This window comes from Zootoca vivipara, chromosome 15, assembly GCF_963506605.1.
Source record: "Zootoca vivipara chromosome 15, rZooViv1.1, whole genome shotgun sequence".
Lineage (NCBI taxonomy): Eukaryota > Metazoa > Chordata > Lepidosauria > Squamata > Lacertidae > Zootoca > Zootoca vivipara.
In genome coordinates, this window is record NC_083290.1 from 13484096 (window position 1) to 13503874 (window position 19779).

The window sequence follows — 19779 nt, forward strand, 5'->3', positions numbered from 1 at the left end:
CAGAAAAGTTTTTCACCCTCTCTTTTGCAGCCCTGCCCTGACTTAATGCAAATCCAGGATTGTGATGCTAATCCCCCAATGCGGGCTGTGCGACGACAGCCTTGCATTTTTATCTATATAGGAAGATATGCAATGAGTCACAGGGTGGATGCAACAAGGGCTTATTGACTGCATGGTTTCCTTCTCACCTTGGCCCTGACGAAGGAACTTCCCGGCAGTGCATTCGCTGTCTCGATCACATTTCCCTGCTTCGGGATGCTGAGATAAGGGCAGAAAAAACACGTGTCACTCAACAACCAGGATGTAAATTTACTGCCACATCTCTTTTGCATTCTTACATCAGGCACATCATTGCCGGGGACTCTGTGGCCCTCCAGGCGTTGCTGGACTACAACTCCTACCACCCCGACCATTGGGATGGGAAGAATCAAACTAGTGATGGAGGAGCAGATGTCAGGCTAGTTTGCTGAGGAAGTGAGTCTCGCTCCATTGGGGGTTACAGGAAGGAAGCAGCAGGACTTGGAGATGGTGTGTGTTGGTGGAGGGGCAGGTTCCTGATGGCGGATGACCTTGTGTGGTATGGAAAGGAGGACAAGAAACAAAGTTTGATGCACCCCTGAAAATAGCACAAGGACTCTCCATCCCGTTACTTGTTTTGCTTTGTCCCTGATTAGTGCTCTGCTTCTTGGTTGTTTGCCAGGAAAGCACTTCATTAACGAGTTCAGGCCTTGCAATTAATTCGTACAAATGTCTTGCGGCATCCCTAATCTTTCCAGACCTTTCACCCTTCCTAGTCGGGACCTTTTGCAACTCCCCCCCTATTAACGGTAACATTTCTGCTCATTTCTTTCCAGGGTCGGGGGCTCTCCTGTTCTTGCACAATTGCCACTACTTCCCACTGGGGCAAGAACACTCCCTTCCGAATCATCTGTGTTCGCTGCAGAAAGCTTTGCAATATCAGTGACCTCTGATTACATTAAATTCCTGGGCTTTGCAGAAGGAGGGAGGTGGGGAGAGAGAATCTGTTGCTTTTGAGTTCACTGCTAGCCTTAAACTTGCACTGCTTTTGCTCGTGCCTGTTAGTTTTTGCCAACTTTCCCCTATTTGAAACTCTTCTCTATTTAATTTGGGCTTTCATGGTAAAATAACAAGGCAGTTGACAGGATAAAATCACTACAATAAACCAGTAAAAACAACAACAACTAGGAAGAACAAACACCAGCGAGGAACTGAAAAACAATGCCCAGTGTCATCGTGAATGTTTTGGTCAATTGTTGGAACATTATTATTGTGGTGGGCTGCTTGTATCTTTAGGGGAAAATCATCCTTCTCCATCCTGGTTCGATCCAGGTGTTTTGGACTGAAGCTCCCCATCAGCCCCAGACACGGCATGATACAGGTCTAGGAGGGGCAGGACAGGAGCCAGATTGCAGCTGGTGGTGGTGGTAGGATTGTCACCTTGCTTCCCACAGATGCATAGCTATAGCTTGGTGGAACTGCTGTGGATGGAAGCAGATCTATGCAGCAAAGAGCTGCGTTGCAGCTGGTTGCGTTTGACCCCTGTGGATGGGTCAGTGGTCAGAGCTGTGTGAAAGTCTAGTGGCTCTTTGAACTCATAGCTGTTTGACAATCCAACAGACTCCCTCGAAAGGTGGTGGCTCTCCTTTATAGCAGAGTTTTTGAAGCAGAGGTTGGATGGCCACCTGTCGTGGATGCTTTAGTTGAGATTCCTGCATGGCAAGGTGATTGGACTAGTGGAGCCTTAGGGCCCCTTCCAACTCTACAATTCTATGACTCTAGGGAGTTTGTTTATTTATTTGAATAAAATTTAAATGCTGCTTGATTGTAACAAAACAAAACAAAAAACCCAACAACCCTCAAAGCAGTTTACAAAACAGCGAGATTACAGCTAAAAACAACTATTTGGTAATGTATTAATTACAAAAAAAAGCTAAAAACGGGATTAAAATGCATGTCAACATTCAACGCACCTGGGTAGGCTCACCTAAACAAGAATGTTTTTAGACCACTGTAAGCAGATGAAAACATTAGCAGGATTCTTGTCTAATTCTTGTAGGGAACAAATACTATGGAGTGAAACAGGGGTGCGCAGCTCCCTGCCCTCTCACTGTCCCCCCAATTTATGCTGTTGCCAGGATGCCCCTTCTCGGTGAACTCATTGAGAGCCGGGGTGCTCCTCAAAGATGTTGCTATTCACCTTCTCCACTCCAGCACTCCAAACTCTGGACTCACCGGCAAATATTGGACGGCCTAATTTTGTGCGTGTTTGCTGCTGGCTGCTGTGAGCACATTCTGAAGAAGGAAAGACAGATATGTGGAATTAAGAAACAAGTGATTACCTCAGGGCACGTTTCCTGCTTCTGTCCACGGGTGATAATGAAGTTGGTCATAACCACAAAGGAACTGTCGCCCTACAGAGGAAAATAAGACCAGATAGCTTGGGTAAGGAGAAGAGTAATTAGGCCTCTTATGCATCTTCTGCTCTCTGTTCAACACTGGAGCAGACTCCTTGCGAAAGTGGTGGACTCTCCTTCACTGAAGGTCCTAAAGCAGAGGTTGGATGGCCACCAATCAGGGATTCTGTAGCTGTGATTCCTGTGTTGCAGGGGGTTGGACTAGATGACCCTCAGGGTCCCTTCCAACTGTAGAATTCTGTGATTCTGTGAACCAGGTGGTCCACACGTTGGCTTACCAGCTTGCCTTTTACCCTGGTGATGGCATTATCAAATTCCAGGTCAGTTTATTACAAGATCTCCTACATCCATCTGAATAAGAAGGTTGGTTCATAACTCATCAAGCCTCCATATCATCAACCAGTCTCTAAATTGTGGGATTCCCTTGCTAAGTAGATGCAACAGTTTCTTTGCTATACTGCTTTCAGCAAATGCTGAAGACGCACATTTTTGCACCCGAGATGTGTGTTTTCGGGGCTCACCCTATTCTTGTGACTGTAATGTGTTTCAACTGCTTCTAATTCATAATTTTAAGTTGTTGTCACCTGCCCTGGGCCCTGCTGGTGAAGGGCAGGTAATGGCAATAAAAAATAATAATAATACTATCAACCTCCCTGCTCTTATTCCCCATAGAATGGTACAATTCCCAGAATTCCCTGGAAAAGGACATTGGTTGTTAAACCACTTTTGGAATTGTAGCTCTATGAGGAGAATAGAGGCCTCCTAACAACTCTCAGTTGTGAGAGCTGGACCATAAAGAAGGCTGATCGCTGAAGAATGGATGCTTTTGAATTATGGTGCTGGAGGAGACTCTTGAGAGTCCCATGGACTGCAAGAATATCAAACCTATCCATTCTGAAGGAAATCAGCCCTGAATGCTCACTGGAAGGACAGATCCTGAAGCTGAGGCTCCAATACTCATGAGAAGAGAAGACTCCCTGGAAAAGACCCTGATGTTGGGAAAGATGGAGGGCATAAGGAGAAGGGGACGACAGAGATGGTTGGAGAGTGTTCTCGAAGCCACCAACATGAGTCTGACCAAACTGTGGGAGGCAGTGGAAGACAGGAGTGCCTGGCGTGCTCTGGTCCATGGGGTCACGAAGAGTCAGACACAACTACTGGTAAATGACTAAACAACAACAACAACTCTCAGTATCCTTAGCAAACTCCAGCTTCCAGGGGACCCCATGATTGCTTATAGTATCATAGTGCTTTACATGTACTGGTTGACTATGTCCCAGATATCAGCCACCAACAAGCACTGCCATTTGCATGCAAAGTTCAAATATGTATAAACAGCACTAAGCAGGAAGAACAACTGTCCAATTAATACAACAAGGACAAAAGAAGGGTGAATGGCCATTTTTGTGAAAAACTTCCATCAGCATCTCAGAGAACAGCCTCTCGTGGAAAAGGAAACTGCTCTGATGCACATCCCAGATTCCTGGGACACATTCCTCATAGATGATAGTTGAGAAAAGCTTTTGGCAAGGAGACTTAGAACAAACTGGGACATATAGGATGGAAATTTACAGATCTGTAACTGGTTGTTCCCATAGTATCACAGTTCTATTTGTGTTGCTGTTAACTGATTGTCCTTTTTTTACATGTTTGTACTTCGGGGTACATTGCAAGTACAGTGGAACCTCGGTTTATGAACACCTCGGTTTACGAATTTTCGGTTTACGAACGCCGCAGACCCACCTGGAACGGATTAATTCACTTTCCATTACTTTCAATGGGAAAGTTCACTTCAGTTTATGAACATTTCAGTTTATGAACAGACTTCCGGAACCAATTACACCCATGCTTCGGGTTAAGTACGCTTCAGGTTGAGTACTCTGTGGACCTGTCTGGAACGAATTAATCCACTTTCCATTACTCTCAATGGGAAAGTTCGCTTCAGTTTATGAACGCTTCAGTTTATGATCAGACTTCCGGAACCAATTGTGTTCATAAACCGAGGTACCACTGTATTTTTACATACTGCTGGGTCTCATTGCGGTTTGCGTCACATTCACAGTGTGTGTGGTCACGCTTAACTGTGTTTGATTGTGATCATCATTTTACCTATCCGAAAGGTGCTGGGGTTTTTTAACCTTAAAGATATGGAGAAATAAAGAAAAAAATGTTGACACCCCACTGTTTTTTCCCACATTTTCTTCGTCTTCTTAACTATACTGGCAGAGCCGTTTGTAAAACTCTGAAGCTCGCTAGGGTGCCTGTGTGGAGAATGTGAGGTAAAGGTAAAGGGACCCCTGACCATTAGGTCCAGTTGCGGATGACTCTGGGGTTGCGGCGCTCATCTCGCTTTATTGGTCGAGGGAGCCGACGTACAGCTTCCGGGTCATGTGAGCAGCATGACTAAGCCACTTCTGGCGAACCGGAGCAGCGCACGGAAACGCCATTTACCTTCCGGCCGGAGCAGTACCTATTTATCTACTTGCACTTTGACGTGCTTTCGAACTGCTAGGTTGGCAGGGGCAGGGACTGAGCAACGGAAGCTCACTCCGTCACGGGGATTCGAACCACCAACCTTCTGATCGGCAAGCTCTAGGCTCAGTGGTTTAACCCACAGTGCCACCTGTGTGTGTGAATGAATCGCAAATTGCACAGGAATTGAATTGGTTCCTTTTTGGAGGGTGTGAACCAGCACTGGAGCCAATTCCTTTTTTGAAAACCAAACTTTCCAAGAGCTTCTTTTTCTTCTGTTGGGCAGAAGTGCTTAATCTCTTACCTGAGGAGGGAAAACATAATCCGCCACGTCCCATATATGTGGTCCAATCTCACTGGTATTTGTCAGGGTTAATCCTTTGAGCTTCACGGAGACAGAGCTGATGATGCCATCCTTGGACTGGTAGCCTTTCTCATAAAGGAAAACCCACCTAGGGAAGAAATGGGAGGGGTGGAGAGACACAAGAAAATTGACAGCCACATGGAGCAATTGGGTGCTGCGTTCTTGCATCCTCAGAACAGCCAATCACATTGCAGATTCTATACCTCTCCTCTAATTCTGGGATGGGCAACCTGTTGGCCTAATAATAATAATAATAATAATAATAATAATAATAATAATAATAATTTATTTATACCCCGCCCATCTGGCTGGGTTTCCCCAGCCACTCTGGGCAGCTTCCAACAGAAAAATGAAATAAAATAATCTATTAAACATTAAAAGCCTCCCTAAACAGGGCTGCCTTCAGATGTCTTCTAAAAATCTGGTAGCTGTTTTTGTCTTTGACACCTGATGGGAGGGCGTTCCACAGGGCGGGCACCACCACTGAGAAGGCCCTCTGCCTGGTTCCCTGCAACTTGGCTTCTCGCAACGAGGGAATCACCGGAAGGCCCTCGGTACTGGACCTCAGTGTCCGGGCAGAACAATGGAGGTGGAGACGCATATGGTCCTGCCTATGGTCCACAACCTAAATATATGTGACCTAAAGCACCATCCAAATACCCTGGACCTTCCCTCCACCAAGCTTGCCTCTCCTGACCACCAACTCTTTGATGGCACACTGAGCCCTAAAGGAGGGGGAGGGGGAGTTGAAATTCTGGGATATATTAAAAGCAGCCAAACCTACAATTCATATCTTGCTAGATAGGCACTTCATGGGAGCTGCAGCTCACAGGGTCTTCCTATTATTCCTGTATGTATGTATGTGTATATATATATATATATATATATATATATATATATATATATATATATTCTCCTACCTGTCTGGGCATACTCTCTTACTCTTTTTTTGTCTCTTCCTCATCTCTTCATCACCAAGCCAGAAATGTGAGAACATCTGCTAAGACTGAGCTCCAATGCTCAGGCACCATTTTAAGCTAGGCTTTAAGTATGCTTTTGTAACTGTATCACCATTTTAAGGCTATCTGAACAAAGCTGCTGTACGTATTACTACTCCTCAGCAAGTATTCTGAGTGAGTAAATGTTATTTTCACCTTTTACAAGACTGTTTGTGTGGTCGTTATTTTGAGGATGAGAAAATGGGGGAGGGAAATCCAATCTGCCGTAAAGCATCCTAGCCTTTTAGTTTTTAAGGCTAAAACTAGCCTATCTAGCTAAATGTTGGGGGGATAAAAGGAAGGACTTCTTCACGCAGTGCAGAGTTAAACCACGGAACTCATTTCCGCAGGAGGCAGCGATGGCCACCAACATGGATGACTTTAAAAGAGCATTAGACAAATTTGTGGAGGATACAGCTACCAATGATGGCTAGGCTCTGCTTCTGAATTCCAGTTGCTGGAAACCACAGGAGGGCAGAGGGGCTCCTGTGCTTGAATCCTGGTTGCGGGCATCTGGTTGGCCACTGAGAACAGGAGGCAGGACTAGGTGGGTTATTGGCCTGATCCAGCAGGCTCTTCTTAAATTCTTACAGCTGTCTTGCTTTAGTGTGAGACCCAGAGGAGAACTGGTTCAAAACACCCACTTCATCTCTTGTGCCGTGGGAGTCAGGCCCACATTCTGCAGTGGGGATGAAAACCAGATTTATCTCCTTTTTTAGCCCGGCAGCCTCGAGCACACCATGCCACACAATCTTGGATTTCAGCTCAAAAAGTGATGGCTTCCTTTATCGCCTCCCAGAGCCAGGATGAATCAATCAGCTGTGTTTTGCTTGTGACCTAACGGGCTATTTGCGGAGTCAAAACGGAAGGGATCTGATTTGAGGGAATGCTAATCTGGCAAATAAAAAGGGGGCACTTCCAGCCACATAAGGCATTCCTGGAGCGAAGTGAAAGTGGTTGCTGGATATTTTTCATTTTTACTAAATATAACCCGCTATTATAACATCAGGCTCAGGACCGGCTCAATGCATTTTGGCAAGCTTCTAACATATATAAAAACATAATAAAACATTAAATAATTTTTTAAAAAACCTTCCCTATGGGTTAAACCACAGAGCCTAGGGCTTGCCGATCGGAAGGTTGGCGGTTTGAATCCCTGCGACGGGGTGAGCTCCTGTTGCTCGGTCCCAGCTCCTGCCAACGTAGCAGTTCGAAAGCACGTCAAAGTGCAAGTAGATAAATAGTTACCGCTCCGGCAGGAAGGTAAATGGCGTTTCCGTGCCCTGCTCTGGTTTGCCAGAAGCGACTTTGTCATGCTGGCCGCATGACCCGGAAGCTGTACGCCGGCTCCCTCGGCCAATAACGCGAGATGAGCGCCGCAACCCCAGAGTCGTCCGCGACTGGACTGGGGTCCCTTTACCTTTTTATACAGGATTGCCTTCAGACGGCTCGGGGGTTGGGTGACTCCATAACCTCCAACAAAAATAGGGACATCCTAAGGAAAAGTGGGGCGTTCCGGGATTAAATCAGAAACCGAGATGGCTTCTCCAAATCAGGGACGTCCCTGGAAAATAGGGACACTTGGAGGGTCTGTTACTCTGAATAATGCTGGATGGGTGCAGAGCCCAGCAGCACCCGCCATTTCCTCCCTAGGGTTGAGAGGAGACCAGCCTTCTATTTCTCAATCTTGTAGAGGCAGCATTGAGGGGAAGATGCTGAGGAGGCGGCAGATTTGGCATCCAAGGAGCAAGCTGTAGCTGTTGCTGCTACTGTGGCGGCAGCAGCCAGCAGTGGGTGAAGCATTCCTTAGAGACCGGATCTGCTGCTGCCGCCTGAGGCCACCACCTCATGTTGCCTCATGGGTGGACTGACCCTGATCGCACTACAATATTTTCATGTGATGCGGCACATCCAGTGTGGGGTAACAGAGTGCTGGATCTGGCAGACCAGGGTTCAAATCCTGGTTCAGCCATGAAGCTCACTGGGTGACTTTGGGCCAGTCGCTGCCTTTCAGCTAAACCTACCTCGCAGAGTTGTTGTGGCGATTAAATGAGGAGCGGGAGAACCATGTACACCACATTAATTACAAACGAATAAATAAAAGAATAGAATGTACCGTATTTTTCCGTTTAAGACTATCACTATATTTTCTGGGAGCAAATGCTATAGTTGAAATCTACACTGCAGGAAGAAGTCCTTTCTTTTGCCTGTCCTGATTCTTCCAACACTCAGGTTCATCAGATACCGGTAGTCCTCTGAGCTAATATAAAGTGCAATAACTTACATTCTATTCATTTCTTCCACACTGTCAACACATTGGTTTAACACAGAGGATATAAGACATCAGCGACAACAAGCAGATTATCATTCCCCTAGAAACTTAACTGTTACTCTTTTTTAAAGCATCGTGTAAAAGGGCTGGGAATTCCCAAATAAACACAAAAAACCTTCCAGACATTCTCTGCTTGTAGCTGAACTGCCCTTTGCCCATCTCTCATGAGGCTGGGAATGAGAATCTGGCAAGCAAAAAGCCAGGGTATATTAATTTTAGTCTGTTCCGGAAAATAAGTTACGACGTTTATGCTGAGGAGCAGGCACGTCGCCAAGTCTCTGTCGAAAAGGCTTCTTGGTACATGAGCCAAGAAACACAGTCCGAACGATGCTAGGGTCTCTGACTGCTCACAGACCCATCATCATCTGAGACACCAAGAAAGGCACGTTGCAGGGGGGTGGACTAGATGATTTATTGGATCCTCTCCAACTCTACAGTTCTATGACTATAGAGGAAAGGAAGACATTCAATACTGTGGCATGGCCTTCTTAGTGGTGGCACTAAAGCCGTGACATTTTCTGCCCCTGAATACTCCTCCATTGGTTTCTTCTTCTCTATCATTTTTGGGCTGCCCCAGGCAGGGCAAGGAACAGGAAACGGCTTGTGGGGCAGAAGCAGTATTTTGAAGGAGATGGGAGGTTCTGACAGGGTCCTAGAGTCACCCCACATCCTTCCCAAAGCCTATTTAGCTCTGTTCCAGTTTTGGAAAGGAGATGGGAGGGATTTAGGACCCTGCCAAAGCCCTCATGCCTCCTTTCCGAAGCCAGGCAAGCACTTACTTGAGGCCCAGTATACCTGAAGGAGCGTCTCCACCCCCATCATAAACAACTACCTGACATTTAGAAGACATCTGAAGGCAGCCTTGTTTAGGGAAGTTTTTAATATGTGACATTTTAATGTATTTTTAATCTTTGTTGGAAGCCGCCCAGAGTGGCTAGGGAAACCCAGCCAGATGAGCGGGGTAAAAATAATAAATTGTTATTAAAATTATTATTGAGAAGGCGCCCCTTCGGCTCGGTGCCCCAACCAGATGCCCCAATGTGGAAACTAGCAAGCAGGATCTGAGTGCAAGAGCCCTCTCCCCAAAGGTTAAGTCCAGTCAAAGGTGACTATGAGGTGCGGCGCTCATCTCGCTTTCAAGCATGGGGAATTGGCGTTTGTCCACAGACAGCATGGCTAAACCTCTTCTGGCACAACGGGACACCGTGATGGAAGTCAGAGCGCACAGAAACGCCTTCCCACTTATTTATCTGCTTGCGCTGGTGTGCTTTCAAACTGCTAGGTTGGCAGGAGCTGGGACAGCAATAGCAGCCCATCCTGTCACGGGGATTCGAACCGCCGACCTTTTGATCAGCAAGCCCAAGAGGCTCAGTGGTTTAGACCACAGCACCACCCATGTGTCAACAGTAACAACACTTTGCTTGGTACCATTCACTCTGGAATATAGCAACAATGGAGAAAATTATGCACAATTTGAGATTTCTGCAAGGACTAGAACTTCCAGACGCTATTTATCCAATTTGACATTATTTTATTACATATACCACGGAACCATCATTTTCAAGACAACCCACCTCACAAGCTTCGCCCACCTGGAACTATATTATCTGATAATCAGATAACACTAATATTCTTTACTAGGACATTGTTATTTTCCCCCATGTGCAGCTGTGCTCATTCTACATCCCTGTTTTATAGCTTCGCTTTTCACCTTTTAATTTTGAACTGTTGTTCTAACCATTCTCTCAGTTTTATATACACTATAAAATAAAAATTTTAAAAAGTTACACAAAACAGCACCACCAGTAACAGCATTTGATCACTGCACGGCACAAGATAGACAGTGGTGAATAAAAAATAATAGGGACAGATGGAGCATGTTTTATTGCTGCATGCAAACATGGTTATTACAGAACCGGATTTGCTGCGAAGGGATCAGATTTACAGCAGATTTACACCTGTGTCTCTCCCAGAACAATCGTTTGGAGGCCGAGTGGCCCTCAGGACTTGGTTTCCTACTGCTTGAGAGTGTCGTTTCTAGGATATTGGCAATCATCAATATTTATCTAGTGATTTAACACTAAGTTCTATTGTTAGGAGGGATGGAGAAAAGCTGTTCTCCATCCACTTTCCCTATTGAACAGAGATGGACCATATGACCTTTTAGGTCCCTTCCAACTCTACGATTCTATGATTCCAGGCTATTGCCTTTAAACCTTGCTGGTTGGCTTCTTCTAAGACATCTGGTTGACCAGTGAGGGTCAAAACAGAACCCTGGACAAAATGATCTATTTTGTCTGATCCAGGAAGTCAGGTTGGCTTCAGAGAGTTAGGGCTCATCCTGCTTGTCCTGTGCTTAGAAAGCACAGATTTCAGTGATTTCCCGCTTAATCTGCACTTTCTTAGCATGGGTCCGAGCAATTTTCCCCTCGCCCCATTCCTTTCCCAGGGAAAACCCACTCTTTGGTGCTCAATTGGAGCAAATGTCAATCCAGAGAAAACCCAACTTATGTTTGCTCCGACTGAGCACAAAAGAGCTGTTTTCCCTAGGAGAAAGCAGCAGGACAAGAGAAAGTATGGATGAGCTTTTAGACAAGCTATTTCAAACTTTTATATGATTTTTAAATAGCTCATCTTGTATCCTGAGCAAATCTTACATATGCTGGGGGAGAACACAGCTACTGAATCTCCCAAACCCACGTAGATAGGAAATGAATTAGTAGAGATGGATCAGAAATCCAGTTTGGTTTGCATTTCCTTGTGAACCTACCTAATTCACAATTCCGCAAGCAATATGTGATGTGAAAGGGGCCATCTTTTGAAATTCGCACTTCACCAAATGCAATTCTCCAGCCAAACAAAAGCGTGCAAACTAGGGGAAAGTGTTCATCAGAAATGCATATATCAATGGAAAATACATTAATAGTCAACTGATCTCCACTTGTTTACTATTATTTTTATTGTATGATTTTTTAACTAACATTTTTGTAAAATGCTCAGATTTTTTTTTAATGAATTGTGGCATATACATATTCTTATAATGGAATTCTTCTTTGGCGATCCCTCGTAGTCAAGTAAGATTGTCTTCCATGAACACGGTCTTGACCGTGAGTCCATAAGTGACTGTGGAAGCCAATTCTGGATCCAGACATCCTTCCACAGTGGGGACTAAATTAAATTAAAGGTAACTGCTTAAAAAAAACCCAACAACAACCACGGGCATGTTATGACTCATGTCTTTTAAATTACAAACTGGCGCAGAAATGTGAAGAATTGAACTTCCTTGAGATTGGGAAAGAAGAGGTTCCGGTTTCCGCCGGCAGGAATGGCGGACCTGTTTTCCATCCCTCTGACCTTCGTAAGGAATTTGGCGGTTGCTAGGGGAGTAAATGGCAACCCCCTACCCTCTCCGGGGGTTACGGAGAGGGGCCGCTGGCCCGCGATGCCCCCAGACCCACTCCGACTGTTTATGGAGTGGGGGGAGCTTGGGCTGAAAAGCACTTACGAGGGCCAGGACTCCCGGACGCTAATCTGCATGGCGGGGATTTCCATGGTTAAAGAAGATAATTAGGCTTAAAACTATGGACATACTTCAGAAGGAGGGGAAGAAGCGTTGTTTACTGCTGAGAAATTTATGCTGCTGAGGGAGAGGAGTCAAAGGCTGTATATCATCTGGAAGAAGGATTGATGGGGACGGAGCGATAAGGGAATTGAGTTTTTTTTTATTTTTCTTCATATGAGTTACTTCGTACCTTCCCAGACGCGATGTCCTGGCTTGTTTGGAGTGAAAGAGAAGCAAAAGACTGTGTGAGTTGAACCTTATAAACTGTTGTTACTGAGCATATTTTTTAAAGATGTGGAGTTGCCGATGAGAAAAGCCCCCCCCCTAGTCGGACGGAAGGAGTCCTGGACGCGTTCGGAGGATTTATGAGCTGTGACGCACTTTGAATTGGAGCAGCGACCTGAAGCTAAGTTCAGCTATAGGGCAAGGAGATCCATTAATTTACCAAGAGTTTATGGTTTGATGTTTGGGTCTTCTGCCTGGAAAAGCTGTAAATTTTATAAAGATCGTTAATCTTCATGGCTATGAGAGAAAACGAAAGTGATTTGAGCTTTTTAAGATGGCGCTGCTTCGACGCAACAGGGAGCTCCAGACTAAGAAGATTTATGGGGAGGCTGGACTGATTAACCCACACAGGAGAAAGAACATTTGTGAAACCTTGTTTGATATTTATCTCAGCAGCTGGGAAACAATCGGTTGAAAGTGGAAAACATCTATGTGACTGTAAGGGGAAGATCTGGATTATTATGAACTTGGAGGACGATTTGAACTTTAGAAAAAAGACGGCAGTGGACGGTTGCGAGGAATCCCCAATTTCTTGAAGCATGGGAACCCAAATAAAAAATTCTCTAGACGATTTGGCATAACATTCGGTTTGATTGATATATATATGTGTATAATTTGAAATAATGAATGTGATATAATTGGTTTTAATTGGAAAATTAATAAAAATATATTTTAAAAAAAAAGAGATTGGGAAAGAAGAGAAAGTGAGAGAAAGTGAAATTGACAAATTCGCTGATGCCTAATTAGGCACTAATCTAATGCCGGCAACCATTCTTGGACTTGGGCTGCAAAACGCTCCTGGAGATGTAAACACCCCAAAGCGCACTTAAATCTTTAATTGCAAAAGTTTTACAACTGTTGCTTTTCTGTTTGTCACTGTTTGGAATACGCATTGCTCTCTGAGAGTCCTGGAGGAGATCTCTGGAAGCTATCTTGTCTTCAGGAACCACACGGTGTGCCAGCTCTCTCCTTTGTCCTTTCCTGGGAAGATGGGTAGAATAACACCCCTCCTTAGCAGCTCAGGACTTACAAATCACTAGGGATGGCGGCACCTGTTAATTCCACTTTTCCCTCTGTTTCTCATTTTCCCAGTCTTCAGCACAGAATTCTTCAACAGAACTCTGGCCTTCCACTTTAAAAGCAAAGCAAGATTCTAGTCCTCATTGCACTGCACTAAGGAGGAACCTAGGAAGCTGTTTTATACTAGCCATTGGTCCATCTAGCTCAGTATTATCAACGCTGTCTGACAGCGGCTCTCCAGGTTTGCAAAGCCATACCAGTGGCTGCAGGGTCCCCCCTCACAAAAAGTGGTTGCTCTGCTGCCTTAACAGACTTGACATGAGTCAGCAGTGTGATGCAGCAGCTAAAAAAGCCAATGCAATTCTGGGCTGCATCAATAGGAGTATAGCATCTAGATCTAGGGAAGTAATAGTACCACTGTATTCTGCTCTGGTCAGACCTCACCTGGAGTACTGTGTCCAGTTCTGGGCACCACAGTTCAAGGAGGATACTGACAAGCTGGAATGTGTCCAGAAGAGGGCAACGAAAATGGTCAAAGGCCTGGAAACGATGCCTTATGACAGGGGTGTCAAACTCAAATTCATCGGGGGCCACATCAGCAGTTTGGTCACCCTCAAAGGCCCGGTTGTGTCTGTAGGACTATGTGTCCACTCTTTATTATCATAAATTATTGTCACTGCATTCAATTATTACTGTTTTTTGTAATAATGTAAGCTCATTCCTGCCCCCACGCGGATCACATTCCTGCGTCGTGGCGCGTGTGTGGGAAGGAGAAAGCCACTGCTGGGATTAAAAACCTGCAGATTGAAAGAGGGCTTCCCTCTCCCGCCCTGCGCACGCCCAAACCCCGCTAGGCAGGATGCCACACGCTGCAACCCACCCCATGCTTTGGAGAGGGGCAGGAACATGCGGTGCAGTGCCAACTCCCTGCTTTGCTTTTGCATCCTCCCTCCTCAGCGCCAGAGTCCCTTCCCCCTCGCGCTGAGGGAGGGCAGCGGATTTCCCGAGGAGGAAGGCGGCGGCAGCCCCAGCGGACGTGCATCTTCGCCTCAGAGCTGCTCTTCCCCCCACCCGCGCTGTTGTCGTCTTCGCCGCCGCCTCTCCCTACCGGGACTGCAGGCAGAGGAGGCTTGAAAACCTCCCCCCCCAAAAAAATTCCCCTCCCACCTACTCAAACCGCGAGGCGACATCACGAGGGGCTGAGAGGAGGAGGCGGCAGAGCGGGAAGAGCAGGAACCCGTGCCGTCGCCGTCGCCTCCCTCCCGGCCGCCCCCCGGGGAGCAGCTCCGCCGGAACTGAGAAGCCAAAGGGCGGCTCGGGGGTGGGGGGCAGAGCAAAAGCCAGGCACCCTCCTGAGTGTCTATGAGGAGAAAACGGGGGAAGAGGGAAGAGAAACCCGGCTCCATCAAGAGAGCGGCTATTGCGCTTCACCTACTTCCCCCTCAGGCTCACTCCGCGTCCCTTTCGCCCGCTCGCTCGCCCACCTCCCGGATGCAGCTGAGGAGAGGAAGGGAAGCGGCGGGCGGTGGCTCCCCAGTGCCGCCTCACTCGCTCTCGGAGACAACAGCAAAGCCCGCCAAAAAAAAATCCAGCGCTGCTCCGTCCCGGCACCAACTTTGCCGGCGGCGCCTGTAGGACTTTCCTACCTCCTCGGCGGGCTTCCTCCTCCTCCTCCTGCATCTCACTTCCCCACCTGGCCACTGTGTCACCGCCTCCCTCAGCCTCATTTGAAATTGAAATTCCCTGGCCAAGGCCGTCAGCGCGGCTCCAGCGCCCCGGCCTCCGCCTGCAGCCCCGCCCCCGGTTTTGACCCTCGGCCAATCGCAGGCTCCAGAACTACTGGTAGCGGGTAGTGTCGGCGGCGGCTACGCGGGCCACATGATGAGGTCTGGCGGGCCGGATTAGGCCCCCGGGCCTTGTGTTTGACACCCATGCCTTATGAGGAACGGCTTAGGGAGCTGGGTATGTTTAGCCTGGAGAAGAGAAGGTTAAGGGGTGATATGATAGCCATGTTCAAATATATGAAAGGATGTCATATGGTGGAGGGAGAAAGATTGTTTTCTGCTGCTCCAGAGAAGCGGACACGGAGCAATGGATTCAAACTTCAAGAAAGAAGATTCCACCTAAACATTAGGAAGAACTTCCTGACAGTAAGAGCTGTTCAGCAGTGGAATTTGCTACCAAGGAGTGTGGTGGAGTCTCCTTCTTTGGAGGTCTTTAAGCAGAGGCTTGACAGGCATATATCAAGAATGCTTTGATGGTGTTTCCTGCTTGGCAGGGGGTTGGACTGGATGGCCCTTGTGGTCTCTTCCAACTCTATGATTCTATGATTCTATGATTCTAACAGAACAGGCCTAGATCTCAAGACTTAACAGGTTTAGGGGCCAGGACTGTCCTTGGTAAAGTGTAAACAGTTGGCGCTTCGGGCCTCCATTTCATAGAATCATGGAATTGTAGAGTTGGGAAGGGACCCCAAGGGTCATCTAGTCCAACCCCCTGCAATGCAGGAATCTCAGCTAAAGTATCCATGACAGATGACCATCTGTTTTAAAACCTCCAAGGAAGGAGAGCGCACCACCTTCCAAGGTAGTCCAGACGACTCTCAAACAGCTCTTACCGCCAGAAAATCCTTCCTAATGTTTAGTCGGAATCTCCTTTCATGCTATTTGAATACTTTGGTTCAGATCCTCTGCTCTGGAGCAGCGGAAAACTAGCTTGCTCCATCTTTAGAAAGGAGATGCCAACTAAACATCAGGAAAATCTTTCTGACTGTTAGAGCTGTTTGACGGTGGAATGGACGGTGGAACCTTGGAAGTTTGCGGACTGTCCTTCCTGGGAGGCTTTTAAGAAGAGTTTGGTTGGCCATCTGTCATGGATGCTTTAGCTGTGATCCCTGCATTGCAGGGGGGTCAGACTAGATGGCCCTTGGCATCCAACTCTACAATTCTATGATTCTCTGACCTTCCATGTCACAACCATTTACTGAAGATGGCTGTTATATCATTGCATTGCACTGCATTTATGAACCGCTTTCCACAAAACAATAAACACACAAAAAACACCAAACGGACAAAACCTGACAGTATTACAGCAATAAAATGCTTCCCTTGGATGCAAAGTCTTGCCTGCCCTTTGGCTCAGACTGCAGGAATCCTTTTGGGCCAGGAGTGCCCAATGCTAGATCTCTGGCAAGATTAGCAGGCTGTTCCCTGTGCCAATTCTGCGCACTAGTGGAAGGGTTAACTCTCTCTTGTGCTTCCTGGCTGCCTCCTCCCTCTTCTCCCAGGGGAAGGAGCTGATAGGACTTCTGGAAGAGGGAGAAGCAGGGGCCTGTAACTTCGGACATGGCTTTTGGGACAGGAAGACTCTGGAGGACTGATGGTATCCCAGCTCCTGGCAAGCTATTTTGGGGTAGCTGTCCTGATTTTTCTTAACAGTTGGCTGACCGTGGGTTTTTATTGCCATGTTTACTTTTGTGTTTTCGTGTGTGCGCAGAAAGGATGTTTAGAAAGAAGCTGGAAATGATTGATTGGCAGGCACCGGCTTGCCTCAGCAAGACAGGATTTTTCAACACAACAAATAGCTGGGTGACCTTGGGCCAATCACTGGCTCTCAGCCTGGCCTACCTCGCAGGGCTGTTGGGAGGGTAGAAGGGGAGAGGGACAACGATGTATGTCACTTTGAGCTGCTTAGAGGAAATATATGATATAAATGTAAATAAGAAGAACAAGAGGAACTTGGTACTATCCATCGATGCTATCTCACAATGTTATTGATTAGTTCAATTAATTCCATTATTTAATTAATCAACCAGCTGGTTAAATCAAGAGAGTTAAATAGATTGGAGAGGGAGATGCAATTGGCGTATGGCCTGATACTAACCTAGTTACAGAATAGCTAGTGGAACGTAGCAAACTGCCTTATACTGAAGATTTAAAGTGGAGCCTAAGAAGCTAGCCATTGGTCCATCGAGGCCAGTGAGCTATGGCCCTTTCCTTAAAAGTAAAGCAAGATTCTAGTCCTCATTATTCCGAATGAAGGGCTGACTTAAAGAGGAGCAGGGAGTCTCTCCCAGTCCTACCTGGAGAAGTCATTGGGGATCGAACCCAAAACCTTCTGCATGCAAGGCAGATATCTGCTCCACCACTGAATGATGGCCCCTTCCCACAAGCTGGTTGACCCAAACCATAGAAGACGCACTCACCCAATGATGTAGGCAAGGACCACCAGCTGTATCAGCCTGAAGGTGAGCCCCACCTTCTTGTTCCGCACCAAAACCATCCTTGGCGTGTCATATTCAAAGAGGAACGAGGAGACTTTCTCCGAGAATTTGTGCCCCATGGATGAAACGCCACCTTGGTCTCTGCCAACTGCTGCAGGTGGGAAACCTCTGACTGGTTCTTCAGGCTTTGGGTCCCCGCAAGTCCTGGTGTGGTGTTTTCTTGCAGCTCACCCACTTGCCTTCTGCCCTTCCCCAGGAGATGACACAGAGCTCTCTCTCTCTCTCTCATGGGTGTGAGCAGGTCACTTTACATCTCCTTAGATGGTCTGGGGGGTGGGAGGTGGGTGTGCTTTCGAAAGCAAATATAATATACCAGCCTGCAACCACTGTCCAGGAAACTGTTGCACCCTAGAGGTTTGTGCTCCTCCAGATGGTCGCAGGAGGAAGTGAAAGAGCCGCGAAGGAGCTTGTGCAAACCTTCCAACTTTTTCACGGGCAAAAATAGGAGAATGCTTGCAAGGTGCCAGCTCTTTAGCCGAAAGATCCTTGCCAAAGGCCCTCCTCTGTTACATTTTACTCTGCCTTCTGCGCGCTGTAAATATTTGCTTTGCAGTAGCGTGCTGATCTAATAACCAAGAGGATGTTCCTTCTTTGACTTAGACACTTAAGACAGAATTGTCCTGCAATAGGTTATCAACAGCTTAAAGAGCTAGAGTCAGGCTGGTGTATGATTATGAATATTTACATCCCTCTTTTTCACCAAGACTCAAGGTGGCTTACCCAAATCAAAGCAACACAGGTACATAGCTGCCAAGTTTTCCCTTTTCTCACGAGGAAGCCTATTCAGCATAATGGAATTTCCCTTAAAAAAAAGGATAACTTGGCAGCTATGCAGGTAAAACACAGGAAGCTAAAAAACCTGTAAAAGATATTTCCAGCCCTTCCAACGTTTCTCTGATGAAAATAGGGACATCCTAAGGAAAAGCGGGACATTCCGGGATCAAATCAGAAACAGGGGTTGCTTTTGTAAATCCAGGCGCGTCCCTGGAAAATATGGACACTTGGAGGGTCTGTGCCCACAGTGCTATGCACTGCAAATGTTGAAACCCACAACCGAGAAACTACTGGAGAATTTCTCTTCCCCCAAGAGAAATCTGGTGACACCACCACCACCCAATTTATCTGTCCCAAAATACAGTAGAGCAGGCATCCCCAAACTGCGGCCCTCCAGATGTTTTGGCCTACAACTCCCATGATCCCTAGCTAACAGGACCAGTGGCCGGGGAAGATGGGAATTGTAGTCCAAAACATCTGGAGGGCCGAAGTTTGGGGATGCCTGCAGTAGAGAGTTTTGAGAGGCCATTTGGACATGGCTCAAGAACTCTCCGGCAGTGGTTTAGTTGTCTACAGCATTTCACTGCTTCTGCCTGCAAGGCTTCCCATTGGAGCACCTCATTGGCCACTGTCAGAATGGGATGGTGGTCTAGATTGGCCCGATCCAACAGAGCTCTTCTTTGGCTCAAGCTACTCTCCCTATGAAAACAGTAGCAAGGCCCTCTCCATACCAAGATAACATTCCCGCATGTTGCTCTAACCCTCTAAATGCTGGCGAGAATCCAGAGAGCTTATTTCACCCCCTCAAATGGGCTTTTAAACAGCAAGCCCTGCGGAGAGTGGTGGGTGTCCCCTGACGGCTGCTCACTGTCTGGGGACATTGCTTGTTGTTGTTTTTTTATAACAATTTATTGATTTTCCAAAAAAAAAACCCAGAAAAGAAAAGAAAAAATCACAAACAGATTAAACCATAATTTTTTGGTCAACTTCCCTCCACTTTCCCCTCTTAGCATATATACTTGTTTATGCACATCCATAAAATCTTATATACTTAACAATTCAATTGTAAAACCTCCTTCATATTATTACAAGTGACTTTTAAAAGTTATACTAATGTAAAAATCTGTACACGAAGCTTTAAAAATATGCACTGAAAATTTGTCCTGCATAGTTCAGTCATTTATTTTTCCAGTCTTATTCTTTATCTTCTTCTTTATCTTCTTTGGCCAAGGCTTGTTCCTTCCATAGGGGCTGG

General features: G+C 46.5%; 1 protein-coding gene across 1 annotated transcript in view; it reads right to left on the bottom strand.

Moving 5' to 3' along the window:
- Positions 1-18016, bottom strand: part of P2RX1 (purinergic receptor P2X 1) — a 38715-nt gene extending 20699 nt beyond the window's left edge. The window contains exons 1-4 of the mRNA XM_060283080.1: positions 17673-18016; positions 5212-5359; positions 2361-2432; positions 189-258 (exon numbers count right to left, since the gene is read on the bottom strand). Of these exons, the coding sequence (XP_060139063.1) occupies positions 189-258; positions 2361-2432; positions 5212-5359; positions 17673-17809 (427 nt within the window). The 5' untranslated portion in view covers positions 17810-18016. The remainder of the gene's footprint in view (positions 1-188; positions 259-2360; positions 2433-5211; positions 5360-17672) is intronic.
- Between the last annotated feature and the right edge of the window lie 1763 nt (positions 18017-19779).